General features: G+C 52.2%; 2 protein-coding genes across 10 annotated transcripts; one reads left to right on the top strand and one right to left on the bottom strand.

Annotated features, from left to right (window-relative positions):
• The first annotated feature begins 2,553 nt into the window (after positions 1 to 2,553).
• Positions 2,554 to 20,731, top strand: Ntmt1 (N-terminal Xaa-Pro-Lys N-methyltransferase 1). Of its 8 annotated transcripts, none has more exons than XM_028756966.1 (4): positions 2,554 to 2,651; positions 17,432 to 17,571; positions 18,230 to 18,478; positions 20,053 to 20,731. In XM_028756966.1, the coding sequence occupies exons 2-4, from the start codon at positions 17,496 to 17,498 to the stop codon at positions 20,307 to 20,309; spliced, it is 582 nt and encodes a 193-aa protein (XP_028612799.1). In that variant the 5' UTR covers positions 2,554 to 2,651; positions 17,432 to 17,495; the 3' UTR covers positions 20,310 to 20,731. The 8 variants fall into 8 exon arrangements, with proteins under 8 accessions (XP_028612799.1, XP_028612797.1, XP_028612800.1 ...); XM_028756964.1 differs by having other exon boundaries at positions 17,432 to 17,635; positions 18,226 to 18,478; XM_028756967.1 differs by lacking the exon at positions 2,554 to 2,651 and adding an exon at positions 3,009 to 3,251 and having other exon boundaries at positions 18,318 to 18,478.
• Positions 20,732 to 20,795: 64 nt separating this feature from the next.
• Asb6 (ankyrin repeat and SOCS box containing 6) lies at positions 20,796 to 25,399 on the bottom strand. Of its 2 annotated transcripts, XM_028757060.1 has the most exons (6): positions 25,195 to 25,399; positions 24,045 to 24,220; positions 23,091 to 23,197; positions 22,897 to 23,005; positions 22,259 to 22,345; positions 20,796 to 22,145 (listed from the first exon to the last, which is right to left on the bottom strand). In XM_028757060.1, exons 1-6 carry the CDS (start codon positions 25,305 to 25,307, stop codon positions 21,481 to 21,483), a joined length of 1,257 nt encoding a protein of 418 aa, XP_028612893.1. In that variant the 5' UTR covers positions 25,308 to 25,399; the 3' UTR covers positions 20,796 to 21,480. The 2 variants fall into 2 exon arrangements, with proteins under 2 accessions (XP_028612893.1, XP_028612894.1); XM_028757061.1 differs by lacking the exon at positions 22,897 to 23,005 and having other exon boundaries at positions 22,041 to 22,145.
• Between the last annotated feature and the right edge of the window lie 1,234 nt (positions 25,400 to 26,633).

The following is a 26,633-nucleotide window of genomic DNA, read 5'->3' as shown; positions in this document are numbered from 1 at the left end:
CCGCCAGTGTGTTTGTGGACTTGTGCAGTCTGGTATCAGGAAAGGTGGAACCGTGAGGTCTGTGTAGACCTGTCTGGCTGCCCAGCCCACGTGGCAGAGCACCATGTGGGGGCTGCAGTGGCACAGCTCACGTGGTGGAAGTTTTTCAAGCCTCTCAGCGGTGGATGGGGGTGGTCTGCAGTATCGGTGGGAATTCACATGGTTGGTGATGGCAGGTAGCAGCAGATGAAGTCCGTGTGGTGTAGTGGTGGCAGCTGCAGCGGTGGGGTTGTGGCAGGCCACGTGGCGTCGGTCTTGTAAGGTCATAGCAGCCTCACAGCAGCCGGCTGCAGCTGCCGGTGGCCACATAGGTCTCACGGTTCCTGAAGTCTTCGTATCCTGGGTTTCGGCACCAATGTTAGACTTCCGGCGCACAGCTTGGAACAGACAACTCCAGACCAAATGGTTCCAAAGGGGAGAGGGTTTATTCAGGGCAGAGGGCAAGGGTAGGGAGAGAAATGGGAGAAGATGGTGGAGAAAGAGAAGAGAGAGGAGAGAAGTGGATGGAGGCCAGCCATGACCATGTGGAGAGAGGGGGAAGGGAAGGGAGGAAGAGCGAGGAGAAGCTAGAGGCAAGAGAGTAAGAGAGTAAGAGAGCGAGAGAGGAGGGGGGGCAAGCAGCCCCTTTTATAGTGGGCACGCCTACCTGGCTGTTGCCAGGTAACTGTGGGGAGGAGCCTACCTGGCTGTTGCCAGGTAACTGTGGAGGTGGAGTTTAGACAGAATACTAACACTGGCAGTCCTGAAACTCATTATATAAATTAGGCAATGCTTAAACTCACAGAGATTCTTCTGTCCCTGCCCTGAGTGCTGGGATTAAAGGTGTGAGCCATCACACCAGACCAAACCTGCATTTTAAAAGAAATTTAACTTATTTGTGTGTGTGTATGTGTGCATCCACACATTCATGCAGGTGTCTTTTGAGTCCAGAAGGGGTCATGTTGCCTGGGAACTGAGTTTTAGTTCTCTGCAAAAGCAGGAAGCACTCTTCTTCCTTCCTTCCTTCCTTCCTTCCTTCCTTCCTTCCTTCCTTCCTTCCTTCTTTTTTAAAGATAATTTTTGTTTTTATGTTCATGTACTTTGGCATTTTGCCTGCACATATGTCTGTGTGAGGGTGTCAGATCTTGGAGTTACAGTCGCAAGCTGCCATGTGGGTCCTGGGATTTGAATCCGGGTCTTCTGGAGAACAGCCAGTACCCTCGACAGCTCAGCCATCTCTTGAGCCCAGGAAGCACCCCCAGGCAGTGGTGGTGCACACCTTTAATCTCAGCACTTGGGAGGCAGAGGCAGGCCAATCTCTGAGTTCGAGGCCAGCCTACTCTATGGAATCAAGTTCCAGGACACCTAGGGCTGCACAGAGAAACTCTATTGGAAAAAAAAGGAGGAGGAAGAGGAGGAAGGAGGAGGAAAAGAAGGAAAGAAAGAGGGAAAAAGAAGAAATTAATTATAAAAAGCCATCTCTGCTGCCTCTTGGCTTTTGTTTTTGTTTTTGTGACAAGGTCTCAGGTAGTGTTGAGTTCACTATGTGTGATAAGATAACCTTTAATTCCTGGGTTTCTGGCCTCCAGTTCCCAGGTGCTGGGCTTCCAATCATTCACCACTCTGTGGAGGTGAATAGCTCTTTCAACTATTGAACCAGGAATGACCTAGACTAGTCTAGAGTAGCTATCAAATAATTAGTGCACGGATTTGGGGCGGGGACTCAACTGTGGGGACGATTTTTAGCCTCCTCTGCCTCTATTGCTTTCTACACACTAGGTGTGGTAGTGCATTCTTTTAATTCCAGCATTCCAAAGGCAGGAGGATCTCTGTGAGTTCCAGGCCATCCTGGGTTACCTAGCAGGGCACCGATTCAAAAAGAAAAATGAATAAATAAAAGCAAACACAACTTTAAGCGTCTCCTGTATGCAGAGTCCAGGAAAGGTATTCTAGGCATGTCTAACACTGGGGTGTTGGCTTACAGAGGTGAACTTAAGGCAAAAATAGTTATAACCTCCAGTGCCTGTGCTAGGCTCAAGCCTAAACCCGCAAATCTCACAAATTTAACAGAGCATTGTAGCGGAATCATCATATCCACCAGTTAGAAGTGGCAACAAGAAGCCCGAGGCGGCTTATATGCAGCGGTTTATATGCAGCGAGCTTGTCTTTCCTTCAAGATCGGTGCAGATTGTCTATGAGTGGATAGAGAAGGGCAGTCCTCTGGAGGGGAAACTTCTAGATTTCTGCTTTATTTGGTCTGGCAATCAATCATTGCCTCTGTCAAAGCCTTTTCTTTCCTGTTCTCTTTTCTGGGTTGATATATTAAGAGACTAGTGGGAATGGGTGGATTTGAGCAACAATGGCCTTTAATCCTCCTTTTAGGGTGGAAAACTCTCATAATGCCGGTTTTTAAGAATCCAGTCTTGTGGCGTGTGGTGGTGGGTGCCTGTGACCTCAGCAACCATGTTGTTGATGCAGAAGGATCCGGAAGTTTACGGCCAGCACTCAATCGGACTCTTAAAAGAGCTACACCCTCAAGTGAGCTGGTGCATGTACTTAGTACCGGAGATACCAGCTGTGGATCCTTCATCATGAAGTCCAGGAGGGTCTTGCGGGCGTAGACAAAAAACTGGGTGAGTAGCCCCACAGGAAAAGGCTGTTAGAATAGGGCAATCAGGCCTTGGCGTCTGGCGAGCTGGCTGGAGGGCAGGGTGAACTAGCTGTGGGGCAAGGAAGGTAGCGATGGGGAGGAGAGGGGCGGGACTCTCTGGTCCTGTGGCTGTGTGAGCTGGGAGTGGGGAGGAGCGAGTTAGTCGTGCGGAGGGAAGTTCTGGGCGTGCCGGGCGAGCAGGCTGTGGGGTGGGGTGATCCGGTCTTAGGGCGGGGTGAGCTGGGCGTGGAGAGGTGTGAGCAGGCCCTGGAGAGGGCCGAGCTGGCTGTGGGGAGGGACGATCTGGACGTGGAACCGGGCGATCTGGCTGTCGGATCTGGGGAGGGGCTATCTGGCTGTGGAGAGAGACGAGCTAGCCTGGGGGCGGGGTGAACTGGCCTTGGGGCGGAGCGAGCTTGAGTCCAGCCCCCTCCAGGCTCGGGGAAGTGACGTGTGCGGACAAAGGCAGAGGCCGCGAGGTGTCTGGCCCGGTAGAGTGGGGGCGGCTGCCTTGGGCTACGGTCTTTGCCAGCTACCTCTTCAAGCGGTCCTTGTCTCTCGGGTCCCTGGAGCCCCCACCCAGGTGAGTAGCGCGAGGCTGGCAGAGGGGACGCAGCCAGGGAGGAGGGAGGTGCTTACCCCAATTGCCCGAGCGGTGAGGCCCTGTCGTCAAGTGACCTGGGCCTGGCCCACGTGCGTGTCCCATGGAGGTTCACTAACCAGACCTGGGGAAGGACTCTGGTGACTACGGATTGGGTTAGAGGAAGCCACGTTGTTGGAGGCTGGCAAGACATATCCTCACTCGCGCCCATAAATCACTTTCCAGTCCTCAGTTTCCCCTCTGAGATGAGGAAGCAGCCACTGCAAGGTTGCTGTGAGGAATCGGCGCCGTGCTTGACTCACGTCCTCGCAATTAAGTGCTTGGCTGCACAGGTTGCTATCACGTTTAACTGCCTCCAGCTCTGGCCAACATAGTTACTGTCATGAGCCCTTGAGGCCAAGGTCAGCCTCTTTTCGGGGGCAAAGGGGGGGGACTGCCATCTCAAAAAGTCCAGGCTTTGCTGCCCCATCAACTGTATGATCATTTTGGTCTTTGATCCTTTTGATAAGGGACTGAACAAGTAGTGTCACAGGGCCTTGTCTGAGGTGGTGTAGCTGATGGCAGTAATGCATGGACGGTCACACAGTGATTGGGGACTAACGCCTGGGGGACCCAGGACTACGCAAGAAGTCTGAAACCTCTCCTTACTTTTGGTGTTTCTTTCCCAAGTGGTGTTTTAAGGCACATCATTTCCTTGAGCTGTCTTTCCTCTGTGTGTATGGTGTGTGTGTGTGTGGTGTTTGGTGTGTGTGTTACTTGTGAAATGCTCTGCTGAAGGCCAGGCCACATAATCAAAAGGTCAGAGTCTGCAGCTGCGTGGTGGTTCTAGGTGGACAGGGAGCTTGTGTTGGTATCTTCTGGACTGACCCTCAGTGCAATGGTCATGTGACCTCATGGGTGAGCCCCAACCGTACCAGGGTCTATGTGTTTCGGAGGTTTTAACACTTTTTCCTTACTTGATCTTTTTGATTATGTTTGAGCCAGATGGAGGTGGTGCACACCTACAATCCCAGCACTCAGGAGGCAGAGGCAGGTGGATCTCCGGGTTTGAGGCCAGCCTGGTCTACAGAGTGAGTTCTAGGACAGTCGAGGCTACAGAGAAACCCTATCTCACAAGCCAGAAAGAAATCTGAAAAAGAGAAAGAGAAAAATTGTGTTTTAAGATTTTTTTAAAGATTTATTTTATGTATGCGTGTACACTGTCACTGTCTTCAGACACACCAGAAGAGGGCATTGGATCCTATTACAGATGGTTGTGAGCCACCATGAGGTTGGTGGGAATTGAACTCAGAACCTCTGGAGGAGCAGTTGGTGCTCTTAACTGCTGAGCCATCTCTCCAACCCCTGTGTTTAAGACTTAAAATATATATTTACACACACACACACACACACATATATATATATATATATAAATTATATTTGATTATATGTTTATGGGGGCAGGAGCCTTGAAGGCTGTAGAAGGCATCAGATCATCAGGAACTGTAGTGATTGGTGGTTTTGAACCACCCAACTGTGGGATGCTGAAAAGAGCAGCCAGTGCTCTAACAGCTGAACCATCCACCAAACATCTCTGATAGTGGGGAATTCAAGCTCAAGAGGCTATATGCCTTACACAGTGGATCCTGGGACTTCTCAGGCTCATTTAATAACTGCAGCTTTTCTATGAAGTTCAGAGTGAGTTCCAAACCAGCCTTGGTCTCATAGTGAAAAGAAGGAGGCGGAAGAGGAGGAAGAGCATTGAGGCCCAGGGTAGGCATAATGTGTTTATACAGTGTAAAGCTTACCTGTGTTATTCAAATGCTGATTTCTCTGCCCTCCTATCATCTTTCAGTGTGGTCAGGGCATTGCAATGCCTATATCAACAATTTTCTGTCTTAAGTCTGTGTAAACAGTTTGTACCATTTATTTCCTGCCTTGTTAGTCAATGAAGGTCAGCCTATGGCTGGGCAGAATAGAGAATAGGGCCGAACTCTGCCAACCAGAGGAAGGAGACTGGGAGAGAGGGAGCTTCAGATCAAGGAGGATGGAGAATTTGGAGCCATGAGGAAAGGGTCTGGAGAGAGATCACTTGGGACGGGGCTGGGCAGATTACATAGAAGGCTCTGGCAGATCTTAGCTACTGAGATTTAAATAAATCTTGGCTTTCTCTGTGTAGTTATTGGGGACTAGCATAAGATAAAGAAATACAGCCTGTTTTAACTCACCATTTACATTTATATTAAGAATAACTTGTAGCAGAGTATCTTACTTGTTATTTATTAATTTATTTTGAGAGGTGGAGGTGAGGGCAGTGCATCTGCAGCCCAAGTTGTTTCTTCCTTTTTTTCTTTATTTTTTGATACAATGTTTCACATAGTCTAGGCAGGTCTCAAAGTCATTTTGTAGCCAAGGATGATTTTGAACTCCTGACCTGCCTGCTTCAGCCTTTGAAATGCTGGGATTACAGGCATGCACACCATGTCCAGTTTTAGGGGTCCTGAGGCTTGAACCCAGGCTTTTGTTACTGCCAACTGAACTCTTTTTGGTTTCTTGAATCAGGGTCTCACTGTGTAGTTCAGGCTAGTCTTGAACTCCTGATCCTCCTACCTCAGCCTCCTGAATGCTAGGAATATAGGCTTGTAATATACCGTACCCAGCTAAGGGTCCTATCTGAGCTTGCACAGCTGGTAGACAAGCAGAGCCAGATTCCGATTTAGTCCACCCTACTATTGAGAGGACGGCATAAACTCTGTTGTAGGACCAGGCCTGACTTCAAAAGAGGACTGACCATAAAATCTTCCCTAAGTCATCAGTCCCAGGAACTAGGCCATAAAATCCCCCATCCAAAGAACAGCCTGGAGATAACCAAAAAGATTGGAAAATATTGTATCTCAGGATGGCCCTCTGTGCTGGGCAGCCTTATATGGTTTGAGTATCTCATCCTGATATTGTGGACATTTCATGACAGGAATACAGTCCACCGACCACCTGGACACAAGCCAATCAGAAACTGACCCATGTAACATCCCTGGCACCCACCAGTAAAGTTTTAGGATTACCTAACCCTAGCCAAAATTCCCCTAGTTCCCTATAAAATGGCCTGCACACCTTTGTCTGGTGTGGCCTATCTCTTCATGCAGACTTCCTACTTTCTTGAAATAAAAACACTCTTGTCAATTGCATATGTGAGTGGTGGTCTCCAGGTGGCACTTTCAGACTTAACCTTTTGGTGTATGGGCCAGGAAGTGTCCCAGAGACCCTTGTCACATTGAGTGACCACTGGCTGGTACGTGAGTATTCCGTGTGTATGTCTCTATTGTCAGTGTCCCTGTATGTCCAGACAGTCTGAGTTTGTGAGTGGCTTAAGCCAATTACTGGAGGTCCCAGGTGGTCGAGGCAGACACACCAGTGGAACCTTAGTCACTCTGACCCACTTGAAGGGGACTTGAAGGTCCTGCCTGAAAGGGACTTGATCCCACTGGTTCTGACAGAACGAGGCAGATCGGAACCTACTGGAGGGACAGGCTTTTGTTCTGAATTTTGGATCTTTTTCACGTGCCATACCAGTACATTTCTGTTAGTATTGTCCTTTTGTGTCTCTGTTTGTAGCTGCCTTGATTCTAGAATTGGACCAAACCAGCTCTGCTCCCTTGAGTGTTAAGTTAGGTCATTTCAAGGAGGTCTGTAAATTAGCAGCCAGACAAGGGCTTCATGTAGAAAAGAAAAAGATGTCTGTCTTTTGCAGAAATGACTCGTGTACCTTCAATGTAGGATAGCCTAAAGAAGGAACCTATGACCTCCACACCATCTATAGGGTTAAGGACCGTTGTCTATGGAAAGCCAGGCCACCTGGACCAGGTTGCCTATCACACCACCTGTCAGACCCTAGTGAAAAAGCCCCTTGCCTGGTTAAAATCCTTCCTCCCTCCCTCCCTTTAGGGCCATGACAGTGGAGAAAAGGCGAGCGGTCCCTGGGAAAGGCAAGCGGTCCCTGGGTCATCAGCTCCCCTCCATCCCATCTTTCTCCCCTTAGGAGATTTTGAAGAGGAAGTTCTTTCTTCACTGTTACCAGCCATCAGGAAATCTGGGGGGAAGGGCAGCAGGAGGGGAAAGAGGGGTAGGGGTGGGGGTGCGATGAGGGGTGGAGAAGCCTTGGCAATAAGGGCCAGTAGGGGAAATGGCAAGATACCACACACAGATAGGGAGAGATTAAAGGTCTACCCCCAGACTGTAATGGAGGTGTGTCTGGGCCATCACAAGGTGGTCCACAAATTTGTTCAAAGTGATCCAGGTATGGCAGGAACAGTATGTGTCAACAGGGGCCTCCCTTGAAATGGCTGTTAGTAGCTTACCAAACTTACACACCCTTTGGCCCAGAAGCCAAGGAAAATCAGTCAGTGGTAAATGTGACCTTTGTCAACCAGGCAGCACCAGACATTCATCGTAAGTTGCAGAGGCAAGAAGATTTCAAAGGTAAGGTGTATAACACCAGAGAGGATAAACAGGCAAAGGGTTAGACCACAATCCTCTTGGCAGCATCTGCAGGGCCTAATGAAACAGACAAGAAAAGAAGGTGGAATTTGGAAATACAAATAAGAGAGGAGGGAGGGTGAGGTCAGGATGGCGGAGCTCATTGTGAGAAGGCAGGACACAGGGAAAGTGAATGCCCCCGGGAAGCCCTCCACGGAGGCTAAGGTGCTGGAGCTGGAGGGCATGAGCGATTAGACGAGACGGGCTTGGCGCCCCTCCCTGAGCCTTGGGCAACCCTAAAAGTGAAGGGGATCCCATCAAGTTTCTGGGGGACATGGCACAATACTCCATCTTAAAATAACCTCTGGAGCCATTATCTTAAATATGGCGTGGGGGCAGTGGGGACCGCCACCGAAGATTGGTGGATTTGGAAAATGAATGGGTATCCCACTGTCTAATGGTCATCCCCGAATGCCTGTACCTCTTGCTGGGAAGAGATTTACCGACTAAAGTGGGACCCCAGACCTACTTCGATCCAACCTGCGTCTCTGTGACTGATCGGGAAAGAAAAGCCACACAGATCCTCATGGCCTTGGTAGATGAATACAAATTATTCACATACATACACCCCCACCCCCCAAATCTGGGGAAAGCAGGGGAGCCTGCTGCAACATTGGATCTATGAGATCCCAGAAGCCTGGGCAGAAACAGGGGCATCTGGACTGGCCAAGCACTGAGCCTGTGCTGGTTCAACTGAAGGCCAAGACAACACCAGCCTGAATCAAACAATACCCAACACCCAGGGGAGCCAAGCTGGGGATCACCCCCACATCAGGCTCTTAAGGGACTTAGGCATCTTCCTTCCTTGGAATACCTCCCTGCTACTGGTTAAAAAGCCCAGCTCTACTTACTGTAGGCCGGTGTAGGATCTCCAAGAGATAAACAGTTCAGGGTATCCATCCTACTGCTCTCAGCCCGCACACCCTCCTCAGGACCCTTCCCCCTGGATGGGTATGCTATACCATCCTGGATCTCATGGATGATTTTCTGATCACCACTGGCAGCCAGCAACCAGCCCCTCTTTGCCTTTGAGTGGCTAGAGGCAGTTGAAGGATGCAACAGACAGCTGACCTGGACACGGCACCCACAGGGTTCAGAACCTCCCCGAGCATCTTCGGTGAGGTTCTCCGTGAGGATTTGGGTGAGTACAGCAAGCCCACCCAAATACCAGTCTGTTGCAGTAGATGACTTGCTAATTGCTGCCAACACCATGGTGGGCTGTAAAGCTGCCACTAAGGAACTCCTCAAAACATGGGGAAGACTGGGGTACAATGTGTCTGTCAAGAAAGTTCAGCTCTGCCAACTCAAGTAACCTACCGTGAGTACATACTCAAGATGAGGAAGATGGCTGTCGAGTGCAAGAAAGACTAGTCTAAGGATCCCAACCAGCCAATCACCAGGAAGTATGGGAGTTCCTGGGGTCGGCTGGGATCCCTGGGTTTGCTGAACTGGCATGTCTTCTGTATGAGGCAACCTGTGGAGGAAAAGCTCCATTGGAATGGGCTGAGCAATGGAGGAGATATTTGGCTGAGATGCTCCTGCACTGGCCTTGCTAGATGTCGCCAAGCTGTCCCAATTAAATGTGGATGAAGAGAAAGAATTAGCAAAAGGGACTCTTATCCAGTCTTTCTGGCCCTGGAGAAGACCAGTGGCATATCTGTCAAAACCACTGGACCCAGTGGTGACTGGATAGCCCCTGTGCCTCTAGATAATAGCAGCCACAGCCTTGCTGGTCAAAGACTCCCACAAGCTAACCCTGGGCCAGACACTTGAGCCGATTAGCCACTGAAGGGGTCCTCAAGCATCCTCATAACAGGTGGCTGACCAATGCCAGGTTAGCCCAACCAAGCTGTGCTGCTGAGCCCTCCCTGAATCAAGTTCATCACCAGCAGTACCCTTAACCCAGCAGGCAGCTCTACTCCCTTGCATGGACCTGGACGGTCCCTTACATGACTGCAGATTCAGAGCCACCTACAAGGGACAAGACTGGACCATGAGCACATTCCCCTTAAGGAAGCAGAACTAACATGGTACACAGATGGCAGCAGCTTTGTCTAAGATGGGACCTGATCTGCAGGGATTGCGTTGACCACTGAGGATGCAACCATAGGGGCAAAGACCCTGCCTCCAGGTACATCATCCCAAAACACTGAAATAATGGCTCTGACGAAGGCCCTACAGCTAGGCTAAGGAAAAAGACTCAGTACCTACACAGACAGCCTGTATGCCTTTGCAACCATGCATGTTCATGGGGCCATCTACAAGGAAAGAGTGCTTCTCAGCTCAGAAGAAAAACCGTCAAAAATAAGCCGGAGATCCGGAACCTTCTGCAAGCAGCATGGCTACCTGAGCAAGTAGCAGTCATACACTGCCCTGGACACCAAAAGGGAGACAGGGCCATCCCTTGAGGAAACAACCACGCCAGTATGATGGCCCAGGAGGCAGCACTCCAGGTCACCACTGCCCTAATGGTCTGCCTGCCCTGGATGGTGACATCCATAGTGCCTGAGGTTCTAACTTACACCTTCAAGGAATTACAGAGGATCCGAACCTGCACAGCAGCATGCAAGGAAAAGGGGTGATATAGGCCCCCCATGATGGAAGGATTAGCCTCCTCTCAGACTTTGCTAGCTAGAGAATCTGGCAGTTACACCAGAGCACCCGCCTAGGGGAAAGAAAGATTGAGGACCTACTCCAAAGAGTGTCTTTGACTTAAGGCCAGAAACAGAGGACACATTGGCCTGGTGCCCCATCTGCCAAATAGGCAAAGCCAAGTGTGGAGAGACCTCCAGATTGGGGTCCTGGGAGAGAGGAACCTGACCCAGAGTGAACTGGGAGATTGACTTCACAGAAGTCACGCCTGGGTTATGCAGGTACTTGCTAGTGTTGGTAGATACCTTTTCAGGATGGACAGAGGCCTATCCCACCAAACATGAGACCACCGAGGTGGGGGCCAGGAAGCGGTTAGAAGACATCCCTGTCCAGCCTCCCTGTACTCCTGGGGTCAGATGATGGGCCTGGCTGCTTCATCTCTCAGGTAACCCAAAAGTTAGTCAAGGCTATGGGGACAAAGTGGAAATGCCATTGTGTGTACCATCCCCAAAGTTCAGGACCTTAAGGAGACCTTAACCCTCGACTGGGTGTCTCTCCTTCTCTTTGCTCTTTTCAGGATTCGGAATTCTCCCTATGCTCTAGGATTAACTCCTTCTGAAGTTGTGTGCGCTAAGCTCCCACCTCTGCCCCCCATATAAAAGCAGAAGTCCTAGCTGAATTTGATCTTTCCTCTCTACAAGCCTTATTCCAGGTGCAGTAATCATCAAAAAACTCCAAAGGGAGGTGTTGGAGCCCACCTGGAAGGGACCATACACTTTAATCCTGACCACACCACAGGGGTCCCGGCTTGGATACACCATTCCCACATAGAACATGTTGACCCACACGTAGACCCAGACTACTACATGCACGAAGCCAACACTAGATTGTGTCGAACTGCTGCCCACCCATGAGACCCACTTAAGTGAAAAATTCACAGACTCTTGCCTCACACGGCCCTGCTGTGCCCTAAGCAATGGCAGCCCCAACAGGTCTCCAGAGGGCTCCATCTGCCTGCTCCTCACACTTGCTCTGCTTGGAGATCAGACTTCAGGGGACACAAACCCTCATCAAGCTGCTACCACCAAATGGATACTTTGACACCCTGAGAGAACCCCGTGAGACCCAGGGAGAGTCACACAGGCTTTGACATTGACTGGTCCTGGGAGTACCACCTTTTCCCATTCTTAACCTCGACCTTTGTGCCCTGGCTGGATACATACGGAAGGGTCCAGGTTCAAGAGGTCAACCCTGTTCATCATACCAGGAACTGCAAAGTGCTAGGCCAGCTTGTGGGAAGGACCGCCAAGAATATCGACTTAGCAGCTGTCCAACTCTGTGTGCCCAGGGACCAATGACTATGGGACTTGTGATACAGAAAGCTGCTTTTGCCGTAAATGGGGCTGGGAGATCCAGTGCCCTATGGATACCTAATAATCGGGATCTTATCTAGATAGGCAGGACACCCAGGGGATTGGCGGGTTCGACATGGGGGAGGAACCCCATCTTGACAACGGAAAAGGGACAGAAGAGCAGAGGCTGGAAGACTGGGAAGGCTTGGGGTTTAATGATGTATCATGGATACAATAGAGGACTCCTTCCAGATCCAAAACCAGCGTCATCTGGAACCCCTTTATAGCTAAAGGACGAGTGGCATTGGCAACGCCAATACCTGTCCTAAAACCACAACATCAGCCTCAGTTACAGATCCCTCCTCTCTTATACACCCAGTCTGCCCCCACCGTCACACCCTCCACCGTCACACCCTCCACCGTCACACCCCTCCCTAGACTGCTCAGCTTTAACTTTCTTCGCTGTGAGTCTCAGGAGGAAGACTAACGTCCATCACCTTAAACATCGCTGCAGTCACGCCCACACCATGGGAGCCAGCAGTTCCTACCTTATGAGCCCCAGTGGAACCTGATGTGCATGCACCTCAGGCTTAACCTAGTGGGTCTGTCCACAGGTCCTCCAGAATCCCAGCTGTGTGTTTGGCTACCCTGTACCCTCAAGTCTGTTACCTTCCTTCAGTGCCTGTATGGAGACGGCTCTGGATCATCACAGGAAAAGACAAGACTGAGGATCTCAGCAATCCTACGTACATGCTAGTGGGGTCTGGCATAGCTGAGGGAATCGGCACTGATGCTACAGCCCTAGTAAGGGCAGATCAACACTTCAGGTCCTAACCAACCTTACAGGCTCAGATCTGCTCAATTACAAGTCTGTCCATCACCTAGAGCAGTCGTTAGGCTCATTAGCTGAAGTAGTACTACAAAATTGAAGGGGCTTAGACTTACTCTTCCTGGAACAGACCCGGGAGAACAATCTTGTTTCTACACAGCACCTCGGGCTTTATCAGAATAGCCTGACCATGGTCTGCCAGAGATTAGAGAAGAGTGCTAAACTCAGGCCACAGAATCATAACTGGTGGGTCATTGTTTCCCAGTCCCCTGAAGGACTGGTCCTGCTCTCACTAACTGTCCTTACCTGTGGACCTTGTATAGTAAACACACTGGTCAGATCTGTTCGAGAGTGCATCTCCACAGTCCAGCTTGAACATCCCAACCGGTCACCCAGGAGTCAGACACCCAAATGGGCCTATGATTGGACGCATGGTATAATCTCAAGAGGGAATGAGAGGACAACTTGAACTCCATTTTAGGACCAGGCCTGACTTCAAAAGGAAAGTCATCCATTCCAGGAACGGACCATACAACACCCCTAAGTGATCAGCCCCAGGAACTAGGCCGTAAAATCTCCCCATCCAAAGAATGAAGTTAACCATAAGGATAGGGAAATAGCTCAGGATGGGTCATCTATGCAGGACAGCTGTATATGGTTTGGGTATCTCATCCTGTAGTTAACGTTCATGACAGGAATACAGTCCACTGACAAGCCAATCAGAAACCTTTCCGTGCAACATCCCTGACACCCACCAGTGAAGTTTCCGATGACCTAACGCTAGTTAAAATGCTCCCAGTTCCCTATAAAAAAGGCCTGTGCACCTTTGGGGCTGTCGCCTTTTTGTAAGTGGCCAACCTTGTATGTAGGCTTCTTGCTTTCTTGAAATAAAACCACTCTTGCCAATTGCACAGTCGGTGAGGGGTGGTCTCCGTGCAGCACTTTTGGACTCAGTGCTACCAGAGCCATTTGTTGTTTTGTTTTGAGAAGGGGGTCTTAACCATGTAGCTGTGGCTGGTTTGCGACTCACTGTGTAAACCAGACTGGCCTGGAGCAGAGCCTTCTGCTTCTGTCTCCTGAGTGCCTCCACCATCACACCTGGCTGATTTTTTTTTTTTTTTCGAGACAGGGTTTTTCTGTGTAGCCCTGGCTGTCCTGGAACTCACTCTGTAGACCAGGCTGGCCTCGAACTCAGAAATCTGCCTGCCTCTGCCTCCCAAGTGCTGGGATTAAAGGTGTGCGCCACCACCGCCCGGTGATTTTTGTTTTTTTAAGATAGGGTTTCTCTGTGCAGACCAGGCTGGCCTTGAACCCAGGGATTCATCTATCTCAGCCTTTGGAGTGCTGGGATTAAAAGTGTGTGCCACCACACCCAACACCCGACATACTTTTTAATGTGTATTAAAACTCTTCATGGTTTTGGCCTCCCTCCTCTTTGTCTCTCCATCTCTTCCCCCCTCTCCCTTCCCCATCTCCCCCTTCTCTGTCTCCCCCCCTTCCCCCTTTCTCCTCCCTTCCTGGAGAGCTCTGCTCTTTACACAGGGCCAACTGCTGTTCACATCCATGCTGCAGAGCGGGGCTGTAATGTAACGCAGGTTTTGTTCTTTTAGCCTGCAGTTGCTTTCAGGCTCCTTCAGAGCATGTCTCAGGCTGTGGTGCTGTAAAGGCTGCTGACAGTTTCTTCTCCTGAGAACAGAGATTTAGCAAGGCAGCTGCCCAGGTGGAGCGTGATGGAATTAGATGACTCCGAAGATGTACAGGTGACAGTCTGCCATGAGCACGAGGCCCATCTGCCCGTGAGCTAGCCTAGCATACACACATAGCACGAGGCCCGTCTGCCCGTGAGCTAGCCTAGCACACACACACAGCCACTCTCCTGACCCTTCCTGTCCATGGCCCTGCAGCTTTGTGTAGTAGAGAGAAAACTTGTTTTGGCTTTATTTTGTTTTTCGAGACAGGGTTTCTCTTTGTACCTCTGGTTAGCCTGAAATTCCTTTTGTAGACCAGGCTGGCCTCAAACTCACAGAGATCCACTTGCCTCTGCCTGCTGAGTGCTGGAATTAAAGATGTGTGCTTCCCCTGCCCCCCCAACCCCCCACCCGAGGGAGAATGTCTCTCTTGATGTCTCTAAGCCTCAGGAGCCTTCAGGACACGTAGCAGACACTAGAGGGCCATGATTGGACAGGGCCTCAGGAAGCACGTGTCTTAATGAGTTGGCTGTAGGAGCAAATCAACCCAGGACTTGCATTTCTGGGATCTGGGTGTGCCCCACCCCCATGCCCACCCCCCAGCTGCTTCCTAGAAGCAAGTGGGATTCTTGTAAATTAGATTTTTCAAGAGACTTTGGCATTTAAAGGAATTATGTCCTAAGCTTTTGGTAAAGCAACAGATGAGGTTGGTAACAGGAGTGACATCTGGTTTGAGGGGACTGGGAGCCTCCAAAAGTGAGAAGTGGCTGCCCCCGTGCATGCTCGCTCAGTCAACTCTACCGCCAACTAGCAAGTGCCACATCCAGCACTGCAAAAGACGTGCCGGATTCTGGCCCTGCTCAGAGGAGCTGGCATCCTGGGGGTGGCAGACTGGCAGAGCATGCTCCCTTTTCTGGTCCGCTCCCATTCTCTCACTTACCTGCTAAGGACCAAATTTTGTGTTGGATGCCCATGTGTTGAATGGGTCATGAGGAAATATCTGGAGTCATTGTCTTCGTGTTGAAGAAGACAGCTTTGAGCATCATTCTAAACATATTCTTAGTACTTAGGGGCGGCGAGGGAGGCTGGTTGCTGGGCCCCAGTATGAGTGGGCCAGTGCTGAGCTCGTGTGTGGAAGAGTGACTGTTGTCCTAGCTGGTAGCGGTTGTGACATAGTTGTTGTGATGCCCAGAGAAGCACCAGACAGCCCTCTTGTCCCAAGTCATTCTCAGTCCCCAGTCAAGTACACGGTGGTGTTCAGACTGATGTTCCCTGTCTACTCTGGTTCTCAAGCCCAAGTACCACTCTATGTGTAGGGGTGATGGTTGGGGACCAGCAGGTCTTCACATTGCTCTGTGGGCCAGAGACTTTACAGTGGAAGGTATCTGTTCTCAAAGTATGCTGCTGTTCTCTCGGGGCCGGTGCTGCTGGCAGAGCATTGTGGTAAATGAGCGTGGTATTTAGAACCAGGGTCCTCGACCTGTTGCTCCAAGGGCATCATGCAAGATGGCCATGAGTCTTCCTCTGGCATCAAACCCTTGTCACAGAGAGTGTGGTTGTGCTGCAGTGGGGACCTGTGACAGATGAGACTCCTTTGCTTTTCTTGTGTTCCTTCCCCCTTCCAGTCACAGGTACTTGGCAGAGACCTCCCAGCAGCCCACAGGGTCCTCTCTGCTGTGGCCTTGTTGTCACTCTTTTCTCTGGCTTGGCTCTTTGTTCCCAGATCCCTATGCTGAGTGTTAGTGTTAAGTTGTGACTTAGGTGCTCAGCGATACCCCTGTCACAGTGGTACCCAAGTGGGTGGGGTGAGACCTGAAGCTCCAAGGCTGGTCATGTTCCTGGGGCATCCCAGCTTTCTCACTGACACTCCAAGCAGGGACATTGTTGGCCTCCTAAGGGCCTTTGTCATTACCCTATCAGACATGACGCCGGGGGCCCTCGTGGTGTGAAGTGTGAACCGTAGGGTCCTGCCTCGTAAAGCCAGTGTTCTAGTGGACAAGCGCCTATGTGGGGAGAGCAGGACCCTTTGACTTGAGCAGGGCTTTTGGTTTCTATGTTCTCCCGGGTCCTTCTGCACAGTGGGTGATGGTGGCATCTATGCGTGGGGGAAGGTTGGGTGCTGGACAGTGACTGAGCAGTGACCAACACTTGTCCAGTATCTGTCAGCATAGCCACTCCTGTATCCAGTGCCCCGTGATGCCCTCGGGGTAGTTCCTTGTGAACTGGACACTTAGTTTTCTTTTTTTTTTTTTAACTATTTATTTACTTATTGTATATGAGTACACTGTTGCTGTCTTCAGACACACCAGAAGAGGGCATCGGATCCCATTACAGATGGTTGTGAGCCACCATGTGGTTGCTGGGAATTGAACTCAGAACCTCTGGAAGAACAGTAGTGCTCTTAACCGCTGAGCCACTTCTCCAGCCCAGTTAGTTTTCATTATTATTAGTACATGAAGCTGACTAACAGGACTGGTCCTCTGCAAAAGTCTTCTGCTTCTCAGCCACTTTCACTGTGGCCCTGGCTGCCCGTGTCACTTTCTCTGGACCGCACCCTGCCCCTGTATGCCTCCCCCCTACCCCCCATTCAGAAAGCAGTCTCTAGAGCCTGCACAAGGATCAGCACTGGAGTGCTTACCTAGTGGTACAAGGCCTGGCTTCCACTCCTAGTACTGGAACAGCTTTCTGCTTCCCTGTCTCCAACTGGACTATGAACACCAGATCCACGCAATAGCTGGGACAAAGGGGAGCCAGCACCTCCCACAGGTGTGATCCCGCATCTTCCATGATACATGGTCATGTGGGTGCTGCCAGCCTAGTCCTTACTGTTGGTCGCATTTGTGCCTAGCTCCTGCCTGTTGCTACACAGCTTGTTGCCTGGCTGAGAACCTGGTCTGGAATGAAGGGCTGGCCCTTCCTGACCTGATCGCTTGCCACTGAGGGAGTAGAAAGTCATGGATGTTGCTCAGGCCTCCTGGAGTGTCTGTAGCAGAAGTCAGGGGATTCTACTTTGTGGCCTTTGCATGTCCTGAGGTGGTAGGTCACCAAGAGAGTCACACGGATGTCTGGGGTGTTGTAGCTGGCTGGACATTGCTCTCTCTGGGCAGGTTTGCACCTCAAAGTATTACCTGTATGCTAGACTCTTCCTGTTATTCAGTGCCCTGCTCACCCTGCCTCTTCTGTGTTCAGGGGAGCAGAGAGGTGGCTGGCAACTGTGGGGCTGGTGACATCATGACGAGCGAGGTGATCGAGGATGAGAAGCAGTTTTATTCAAAGGCCAAGACCTACTGGAAACAGATCCCGCCCACGGTGGACGGCATGCTCGGGGGGTATGGCCACATCTCCAACATCGACCTCAACAGCTCCCGGAAGTTTCTGCAGAGGTTTTTAAGGGTAGGCAGGTCTGATGTCCTCTCCAGGAGAGGCTGTGGCTCTGGTGGGGCAGTGTGGGGAGCCACTTCCATACATCACACTGCAGGTTCTCTGTCATCTTGTTGGTGGCTGCCACCAGGGGCCTGGAGGGTGGTGATTGGGTGGGACTTGTGGACCATGAATTTTGTCTCAGGGCCACAAGTCAGAAGCTGGCCAAGTACTAGGGACTTAGTAGTCTGGGAACAGCCCCTGCCTGGCCTACGAGTGCTGGAGGCTGTGGGTGGTAACTGTCCTCCTGATGTGGCCGTCTGTCTGTGTCCTCCCTTCTGAGCTCCACATAGCTCATTGGTGAGCCCTGCAGGAGGCCCTCTTCTCTCCACAGCTCCACTGACCTTCCCTAGCTGTCACCCTATGGGCTCCTGGGGGCTCTGGAGGGAAAGGAGATGATGTACCTGTTTTTTTTCAAGCTGTCACTTTGAAGTGACCTTAGAGAGTCTGCTTGCCCTTCAGTGACAGGCCAGTGCAGGAGCCTGAAGCAGCTTTCTGGGACTGATGGGAAGGACCCTGCGGTTGTGGTGCCTTGTGGGTTATACATTGCCCCTGTGTTTTAGGAAGGCCCAAACAAGACGGGGACTTCCTGTGCCCTGGACTGTGGCGCTGGCATTGGAAGGATCACCAAGCGCCTGCTTCTGCCGCTCTTCAGGGTGGTCGACATGGTCGATGTGACAGAAGACTTTCTGGCCAAAGCCAAGACCTACCTGGGGGAAGAGGGCAAGAGAGTGAGGAACTACTTCTGCTGTGGTCTCCAGGACTTCAGCCCGGAGCCCAGCTCGTATGACGTGATCTGGATCCAGTGGGTGATAGGTAAGGGTCCTGTTTTTCTTACCCATACACACCGTGCTCCCTGCCACTCAGTGCTCCCCCAGCTCTACAAGCCTGGTTCTGCTCCTGCAGTGAGCTGGCCAGCTGAGATGCAGCTCCCTCCCACTTCCCAGGACCATGAGGAGATGCCTGAAGCCAGCTGAACAGCAGCTTCTAGGTGGGGCCATGTTGAGTGCTCAGTGACTCTCATTTGGAGATGTGAAAATGAGCTTTGTAAGGATTTATTTTTACATTTTTATTTCAGGGGCTAGAGAAATGGCTAAGCAATAAGAGCACTGGGGGTTCTTGCAAAGGCTTTGCTTCCATTCATAGTACCCGGATGGTGACTCACGACCATGTCAGGGGATCCAGTGCCCTCTTCTGGCTTGAGTGGACACCAGACACACACATGGTGCAGATGTCTACATGCAGGCCAAACACACATACACATGAAAAGTAAGAATAGATTAATTAAAAATAAACTTAGAATAGAAAAAAAAAAGATTTCAAATTTTTATGTAGAAGTGCTTGTGAATCCATGTATCCTGTGTGTGCAGTACTCATAGAGGCCAGAAGAGGGCATCGTCCCCTGGAGCTAGAGTTACAGATGGCTGTGAACCACCTTGGATCCTGGGAACTGAACCTTGATCCTCTGGAAGAGAAGTGGGTGCTCCTAGTCCAAGCCATCTCCACCCATGTCTATAGATTGCCTTCTATAGCTTAGATTGCCTTCTATAGCTTAGATTGGCCTCAACTCAAATTTCCACCAAGTGATGCAGTGTGGTGCACAGCCCAGCCAGGCCAGGATGTAACTGCACTTCTGCTGTTTGCAGTGGGAGTTGGGGGATGTCTTAATGACCAAGAAGCAAACTGGGGAGGAAAGGATTTACTCAGCTTACACTTCCACATTGCTGTTCATCACCAAAGGAAGTCAGGACAGGAACTCATACAGGGCAGGAACCTGGAGGCAGGAGCTGATGCAGAGGCCATGGAGGGGTGCTGCTTACTGGCTTGCTCCTCTGGCTTGCTCAGCCTGCTTTCTTATAGAACCCAGGGCCACCAGCCCAGGGATGGGGGCCCTCCCCCCTTGATCACTAATTGAGAAAATGCCTTACAGCTGGATCTCATGGAGGCATTTCCTCAACTGAAGCTCGTTTCTCTGTGATAACTCCAGCTTGTGTCAAGTTGACACGTGAAACCAGCCAGTACAGGGGGCATGCCTGTGTGACCTGACACCTCATCTGGAATGCTATGCACAGGGCGGGTGACCTTGTAGCATGAGCCTCCTCAGGAGGGGGCTGCTTAATACTAGTGTGAAAACTGTGGTCCCGGCCCTTTTGTTTAGGGGCTTCAGTCCCACCCTCCAATCCAGGTCTAGGAAGGGAGGGTGCTATGATGGGCAGGTGTCAGGCAGGGCTGGACAGCAGTCTGTTAAATCCCAGCTTCTGACTCTTTGCTTTTGTGTGGATGATGTCAGAACTCTGGCCTCCTTTGACATGAGCTAGGTCTTAGAGACAAGGCTTGCTGGGTGTGTGCTAAGGGCACACACTGCACACTCCTGCCTCTCTTCTCCTCAGGTCACCTGACGGACCAGCACCTGGCTGAGTTTCTGCGCCGATGCAAGCGGGGTCTGCGCCCCAATGGCATCATTGTCATTAAAGACAACATGGCCCAGGAGGGTGTGATCCTGGACGATGTGGACAGCAGCGTGTGCCGTGACCTTGAGGTGGTCCGCCGGATCATCCGAAGTGCAGGCCTCAGCCTCCTGGCCGAGGAACGCCAGGAGAACCTGCCAGATGAAATTTATCATGTCTACAGCTTCGCTCTGAGATGAAGTCAGGGCCAGAGCTGGGGGCCAGCAGCTAGCAGGCCAGAGACACACCTGCCATCCACCAGTGACTCCAGTGGAGAGGGACAAGCCCCTGGGGAGGCGTGCCCTGGATTGGGCAGTACAGCCCTGTCACCCTGGCAACGCCTCACAGGGCCGATGGGAAGCTGAGTTGTCACCCACTGGACTGCCTGCCTAAGGGGACAGACTCTTCACTTGGTTGCCTAGGACCTGAAGTGTGTGGACTGCTGTGTTCCAGGACAGCCAGGCGAGCCACATGTGGTACCTGCCAGGCGGTACCACTTAGAGAAATCACAGCCCCAATCCTCTTTGGTGATGGGTCAGAGCAGCCTGCAGCTCCTTGAGAGCTCCTCCCTGACAGGCATGTACAGCCAATAAAAGGGTGAGCCCTGTTCTCAAACGCCCAGGCAGTCTGTGTGGATGTGTGTCTGATCACTTGAACATGCTAAATTGTCATACAAAGACATGGAGTTTAACATTATAAATATATTTAATCATCTCTGCTCATTCCCAAAGGCATTCATACAACCCAAAAGCCAAGCTGACTGGGAAGGTCTTGTAAGGGCGGACACTAGAGTAGAGCCAGCTTCTGGCCCCAGCCGTGTCGTCTGGGGAACCCCTCAAATCCTGCTGTGCTTGTGATGCCTTTAAACAGAAGGCACCATCCCCGAGACCTGGGTGTGGCATGAGCAGAGCTACCACCAACCACAGGATTGGGCAGACCCAGAAGACTAGCCTGTGGTGGTCTCAGTTCTGTCTCCAGCTCCTCAAAGGCATAGTGAGACCCGAGGCAGCAGACTAGGTAGGGCCTAAATAGATGGCTCAGGATATTTGGCACTGGCCCTGGAAAAAACCCAGGCATATGCCTCCCCCATGGGACCAACCACAGCTGCTGGGGTTCTGAGGGGCCTGGCCCCTAGTTCCCTGCAAATGGCCTGGTCAGCTCCTAATATAGAGGGCAGTAGCATCCTGTTTGCACTGGCCCCTCAAATTGTGAAATACTGAGAGGGATTTGGGAATTTCCCTGGAGGCAGCCATGCCTTTGGCCTCCAGGACACCACCCTAGTGGTTTCATAGCAGTAAAAGGCCGTCACAGGTACTAGGTCTACCCTCAGGTTGGCTCCAGCTACCCCAGATCATTCCATCCTGGGGTACATCAGCAAGTGTCTTCTGTCCCACTGTGTGCACTCAGCAGGTACCACTTGAGCCTATCAGGCAAGGGCAGCGCTTTGACCTTGGTGTCCACAGGCCATGGTCGAAGGTACAGCCGGATGGACACCCGGCACAGGTGTTTGAGAGGTGGCGGGTAGCTCTCAAGCTGCCTCAGGGAAGCATGAAGGGCCTGGATCTTTCCTGCCAAGCTACCCACTGGGTGGATAGTGAAGTTCTCAGGCAGCTGCAGCCTCTGGGAGCTAGTTACCATGAGGTCCAGCACAGCCTCAGCCTTATGCAGAAGCTCAACATGGCTGTCATCCTCGGCACAGCCTGGGTGCGAGCAGAGCCTCTCAAAAATGAGGCTGAAGCCAGACCAGCAGGATGCTCCATGCAGGGAGCAGTTGTAGGCTGCCCCCGACTCCAGCAGGAAGCGCAGGAGCGGGAAGTGCAGCTTGAAGCTCTGGAGGCAAATGTGTGTGAGGGACTCGTGGGCCGGGCACTCACTGGGGTCAGCACCATGGGCCAGCAAAAGCTGTGTGACTTGGAAGCAGAAGCGGTTGATCATTGGGGCCTCCTCCTTGTCCCCACAGACGGTCTCGCCAAGCAGGAAGATGATGCATGTGAATACAGTGTCCCCATCTTTGGTGGTGGCCTTGACATCTGCCCCTGGAAGAGCCATGGGAACAGAAATGAGAGAGGACCAGCAGCCCTTAGCAAACAGTGGTGGTGGTGGTGGGGGTGAAGCAGCAGCTGCAGTGTGGGCAGATGGGGACCCTCACCTCCCTCCAGGAGGAGCCGGATGTTGTCTGTGTTGTGGATCTGCACTCCGTCGCTGCTGGCCAGAGCATGCAACAGCGCTGTCTTCCCTACAAAGTAGAGGGAGGATGAGGTCCAGAGGTGGGCGGAAGCAGGATTCTCAGGGCTGAGGGAAGAGCTGCTGGCTTGATTTCACCCACACAAAAATAGGAACAAGAGGGCCAAGCAAGACCTGTCTGCATCCGCACACAGATGCTGGGTGTACTCACCTCTTAAAGATGCCTCCTGGGACAGTGTGCAGACAGTGACCGCACTCTCTCCAGAGCCTCTGGGTGCTGGACTCGGGCACACTGGCATCCTCTGCCTGTGTGCCAGCCATGGCTATGTCATTGACTGGGGCCAGCACCCAGACACTTACCTGTCTTCCCTGAACCCTTAACAGATATCCAGCCCCAGGGATGGCCAGTCTCCCACCATGACACTTAATTTTTATTATTTTATGTATGAGTGCTCTGTCTGCACAATGTATTTTTGTGTACCATATGATGTCATGAGATTTCCTGGAACTGCAGTTAAAGACAGTTGTGGTCTGCCATATAGGTGCTGGGAATTGAAGTGGGTCCCCTGGAAGAACCTCTTAACTTCTCAGCGTCTCTCTTACCGTTCTTGTCGGCTGCATTGACATCTGCTCCAAGATCCAGGAGGCGCTGCAGGCAGGGCAGGCGTTCCGGTTCCTCACTGGCCAGATCTAAGGGGCTGCTTTCATGGATCTGAGCCAAGGGGACAGACAGTAGCCATATTGCCTGGGGCTGCAAAGGCTCATTGGTAAACCTACCAAACATGCCCAAGACTTACCCGGTCCCGCCTGTTGATGTCAGCCCCATGGCGCACCAGCAGCTCTACCATGTCAGGCTGGTTTCTCAGGACAGCGATGTGCAGGGCTGTGTAGTAGGTAACAGGGTCTGAAGGCAAAGAAGTTCAGGTTAGTCTGTTCTCGAAGGTTCCGGACCTAGCATTAGAGCCTCTCCCCAGCACTCCCACCTGAAGTATGAAGATGAAGTCCTGTGTGTTGCCTATACTGGCTGGACTTCCTGTTTACTCCCCCAGGGCTGTTCCTGAGGAGAATGCAGAGCGGCTGCTCAAGCTCGGCAGCACAGCCTCTGCTTTCTTGAGTCAGGGTCCCACCTGGCGGCCCTGACCTTGCTAGGTAGCCCAGGGTCACTAGAGATCCTTCTGCCTCAGCTTCCCAATAAGTCACACAGCCAGGCCATCTGACCATGTGGGTGGGCTCTGGAACACCCTCTCCTCCCCCGTCAGCAGCTTGCAAGTTCCCTGCAGCCTCTGAGCCTGCGTTCCAATGACCGACACGAAGGCCTATGTGTGGGTCAGCACTGGCCCCCACTGGCTCACAGGCAGTCCTATCTGTCTACCTGTCTCCTGGGGTGACAGCCAATGGCAAGACAGGTGGCTGGCCCTTAATCATCCCTGACACCTAAGGACCCTATGCATCGTGCTGTAACTTATGCCTAGTGTGGTTTTATCTTCCCACCTCTAGGGCCAGAGCAAAACCTGCAGGACAGCTCAGAGTTCAGGAAATCACCTTTCCTTAGCCCTGGGCACTGCCAGTGTAATTTCTCCATGGTTAGAACGATTGGTCTGGAAGACGTGTGAGAGGTGCTAAGAGCCCCCAGAAGGCCACCCAAAGGAAAAGAACAAAGAAAGTCACCTCAAAGACAAGAGGGAGAGCCGAGGCCAAGCCTGGATGTCTAGCCCTGCTTACCCCACCCCCATCCTCAGGATGCAGCTGACCTTCAAAGTTGAGGTTGGCTCCACTCTGCAGAAGGACAGCGGCTGCCCGGGTCAGGCCCAGCTCAGCCATCTTGAGCAAAGCATTGCTCACACCTTCCTGGTAGAATGGAGAGTGAGCCTTCTGCTCCAGCAGCTCAGTAAGAACCAGGATCCGGCTCTCCTCGCTGGAAGCGTAACTATGGACCAAGAGGCAGAACAGAGAAAGTGGGACTCTCGGGGACCACTGGTCCCAGCCTGTATGCCCTTCCACAATCACCCACACAAAGAGCCCATGCTCTGTGGGGCACAACTCTTGGTCAAAAGCATGAAGTGATTTCAAAGCCGTCCTTCAGCTTGCTATCAGAGGGCAAGCTGTCAGCCGTCTCTCACAACCCCTTAAGGGTGGCTCTAAAGCTTTCACCCTTCCTAGACAAAACTACCTACTAAGTGCTTCTTGGGCTCTGACAACGGCCAGAACACCACCTTTAGAGTCACCTCGAGGCTCCTCACTTGCCCGTCTCCCTAATCTCACCCACCAGACCTCTTGCAACAGGTGGGACCCAAGATCCAACCACCGCCCGGACACAAAACGCTTATCTGGAGCAGCCCTCCTGAATATGCTAGGCTCCGCCAAGGGAGGGCAGTAGCGCCTTGTTGTGTAGCCCTGCGGCCCCGCCTCCGAGTTCTGAAAAACGCCTGGCACTGCATTTACAGAGTAGGCCGCAGAGGAAAGAGCTGATGTGTCCAGAAAAGACATCCTTGGTGAGGCTGATAATTCTGCAATTCCGGCTCATGACTCTCCCAACGCTCTCCCAATTCCTCTGCCCCACCCTACTCCGGGCATCCCACACCAAGATGTTGGTCTGTGTGCGCGCCTGTCTGTGGCACAAGCACTCCGAAGGCGTAGCGCTCCGAGTTCCCAAGGAAGTCTGCACAGGGACCACACCAGCTGGTTTCCCCACAGGCTCTCGGAGAGACCTGCTGTCTGCAGAGAGCGCTGTCGGCCGCAGCCAGGACGTCTCCTCCGGCATCCATGCACGGGGAGCGGAGTCGAGACCCAGGCCCACTACCCTGCAAGACGCTGGGAGCCTGCCTCAGGTTGGCACTCGAGCTCGCAGCCATGCAGCTCCCGCTCTCGCCGCGACAACCACAGGGGACCGCGGCGACTCACTCGTCCAGGTGCTCCTGCCGCTCCAGATCCTGGATGCCCAGGGCGCCCAGGATAGCGTCCACCAGGGGCTGGTACTCGAAGATGATCCTGCGGAAGCCGTGCAGGAACGGCATGGCGTCGGCCGCGTGTCCCGACGCCCACTCGCCACCACCTCCCGATCTACCGGTTCAGACCCCGCGCCGGTGAGCAATCCTCCTCCCAGGCCGCAGTTCCGCACCGGAAGTTACCAACCACTCCTACTTCCGGACCTGTGGGCCTGTGAGGACGCATGTGCAGTCACACTGCCCCCTGCCGCCGAGGAAGACCTGCCCGGCTCCGCCCTGCCCTGAAATTCCCCGCGAGGCCGCTGGAGGGCGTCCGAGCTCCGAGGGGGCGTGTGGCCCCGCCACGCTCCCGCCCGAGGTGACACAGGCCCCGTTCAGAGCCTGAACACTGCTTTTTGCAGCCTACTGGACTTTAGCCACTCTCTAAGGAAGGGCTGCAACCACCTCAGTCTCTCCACTGTAGACTGAAGGGCGCGATGAGGACCTTGTACTCCAACTCTTCCCCACAGACACTGGGAACAGTTCCTTATTCTCTGTTGTCCCTTGACCCCCGGCCAAACAGGCTGCCCACTTTCCCCTTTTTCCTTGGAGGGACTCAGTGAATCTTCATGTCCTGGTCTGTAAAATTGGCATAATATCACTTGTCTAGACCCTGAGCAGAGAGGCAGCTGAGACTTAGCAGAAAGGACTGTACCAGGTAGCTTCCTCCTACACAAATTTGAGTGGCTGAAACTTTGAGTCCTGCAGCAAGGCCCTGATGACTGTAGAAAGGCCAGATATGTGGAGGTCCTGAGGCTGCATCATCATAGCCGGGGCTCCAGTCCCTTACTGGGGCTTGTGGTCTTCTTGCTTGGCACCTGCCATCTGCCCCAGAATTACTGGTTCGGAACAAAGTTTCTTGTTTGCTTTAAGACAGAATCTCTGGTAGCCTGAGCTGGCCTTGAACTCTCAGAATGAGACTGACATTGTACTCCCGAGCCTTCCTGCCTCCATTTCTCGAGTATTGAGATTGCAGGCTTGGCTCCGGGATGCCCCAGGACACCAAACCCGTGGGCATTCAAGGATCTTACACAGCATGGCTACACTCGAACTCCTCTTGTGACTATATTAGCTCTAGTTGACTCTACACTGAACAGAGTAAATACCAGGTTGGTAATTGTTTTATTGGGTTGTTTAGGGAATAATGGGGGAAAAGTCTGGCAGGGGCTGGAGAGATGGTTCAGCAGTTAAGAACACTTGCTGCTCTTTCAAAGGACCTAGGTTCTGTTCTTAGCCAGCCAGGACTACATTGTGAGATCCTATCTCCGAAAGGGGAAAGGAGTGGGGTGGAGGGTGGCCGGTTCAGCTTCCAACACCCTCATGGTGGCTCACAGCCATCCATAACTCTAGTCCAAG

This window comes from Grammomys surdaster, unplaced genomic scaffold, assembly GCF_004785775.1.
Source record: "Grammomys surdaster isolate TR1022 unplaced genomic scaffold, NIH_TR_1.0 126133, whole genome shotgun sequence".
Classification (NCBI taxonomy): Eukaryota; Metazoa; Chordata; class Mammalia; order Rodentia; family Muridae; genus Grammomys; species Grammomys surdaster.
Note: the sequence above shows the minus strand (reverse complement) of the source record. Positions and strands in the feature narration are given on the sequence as shown.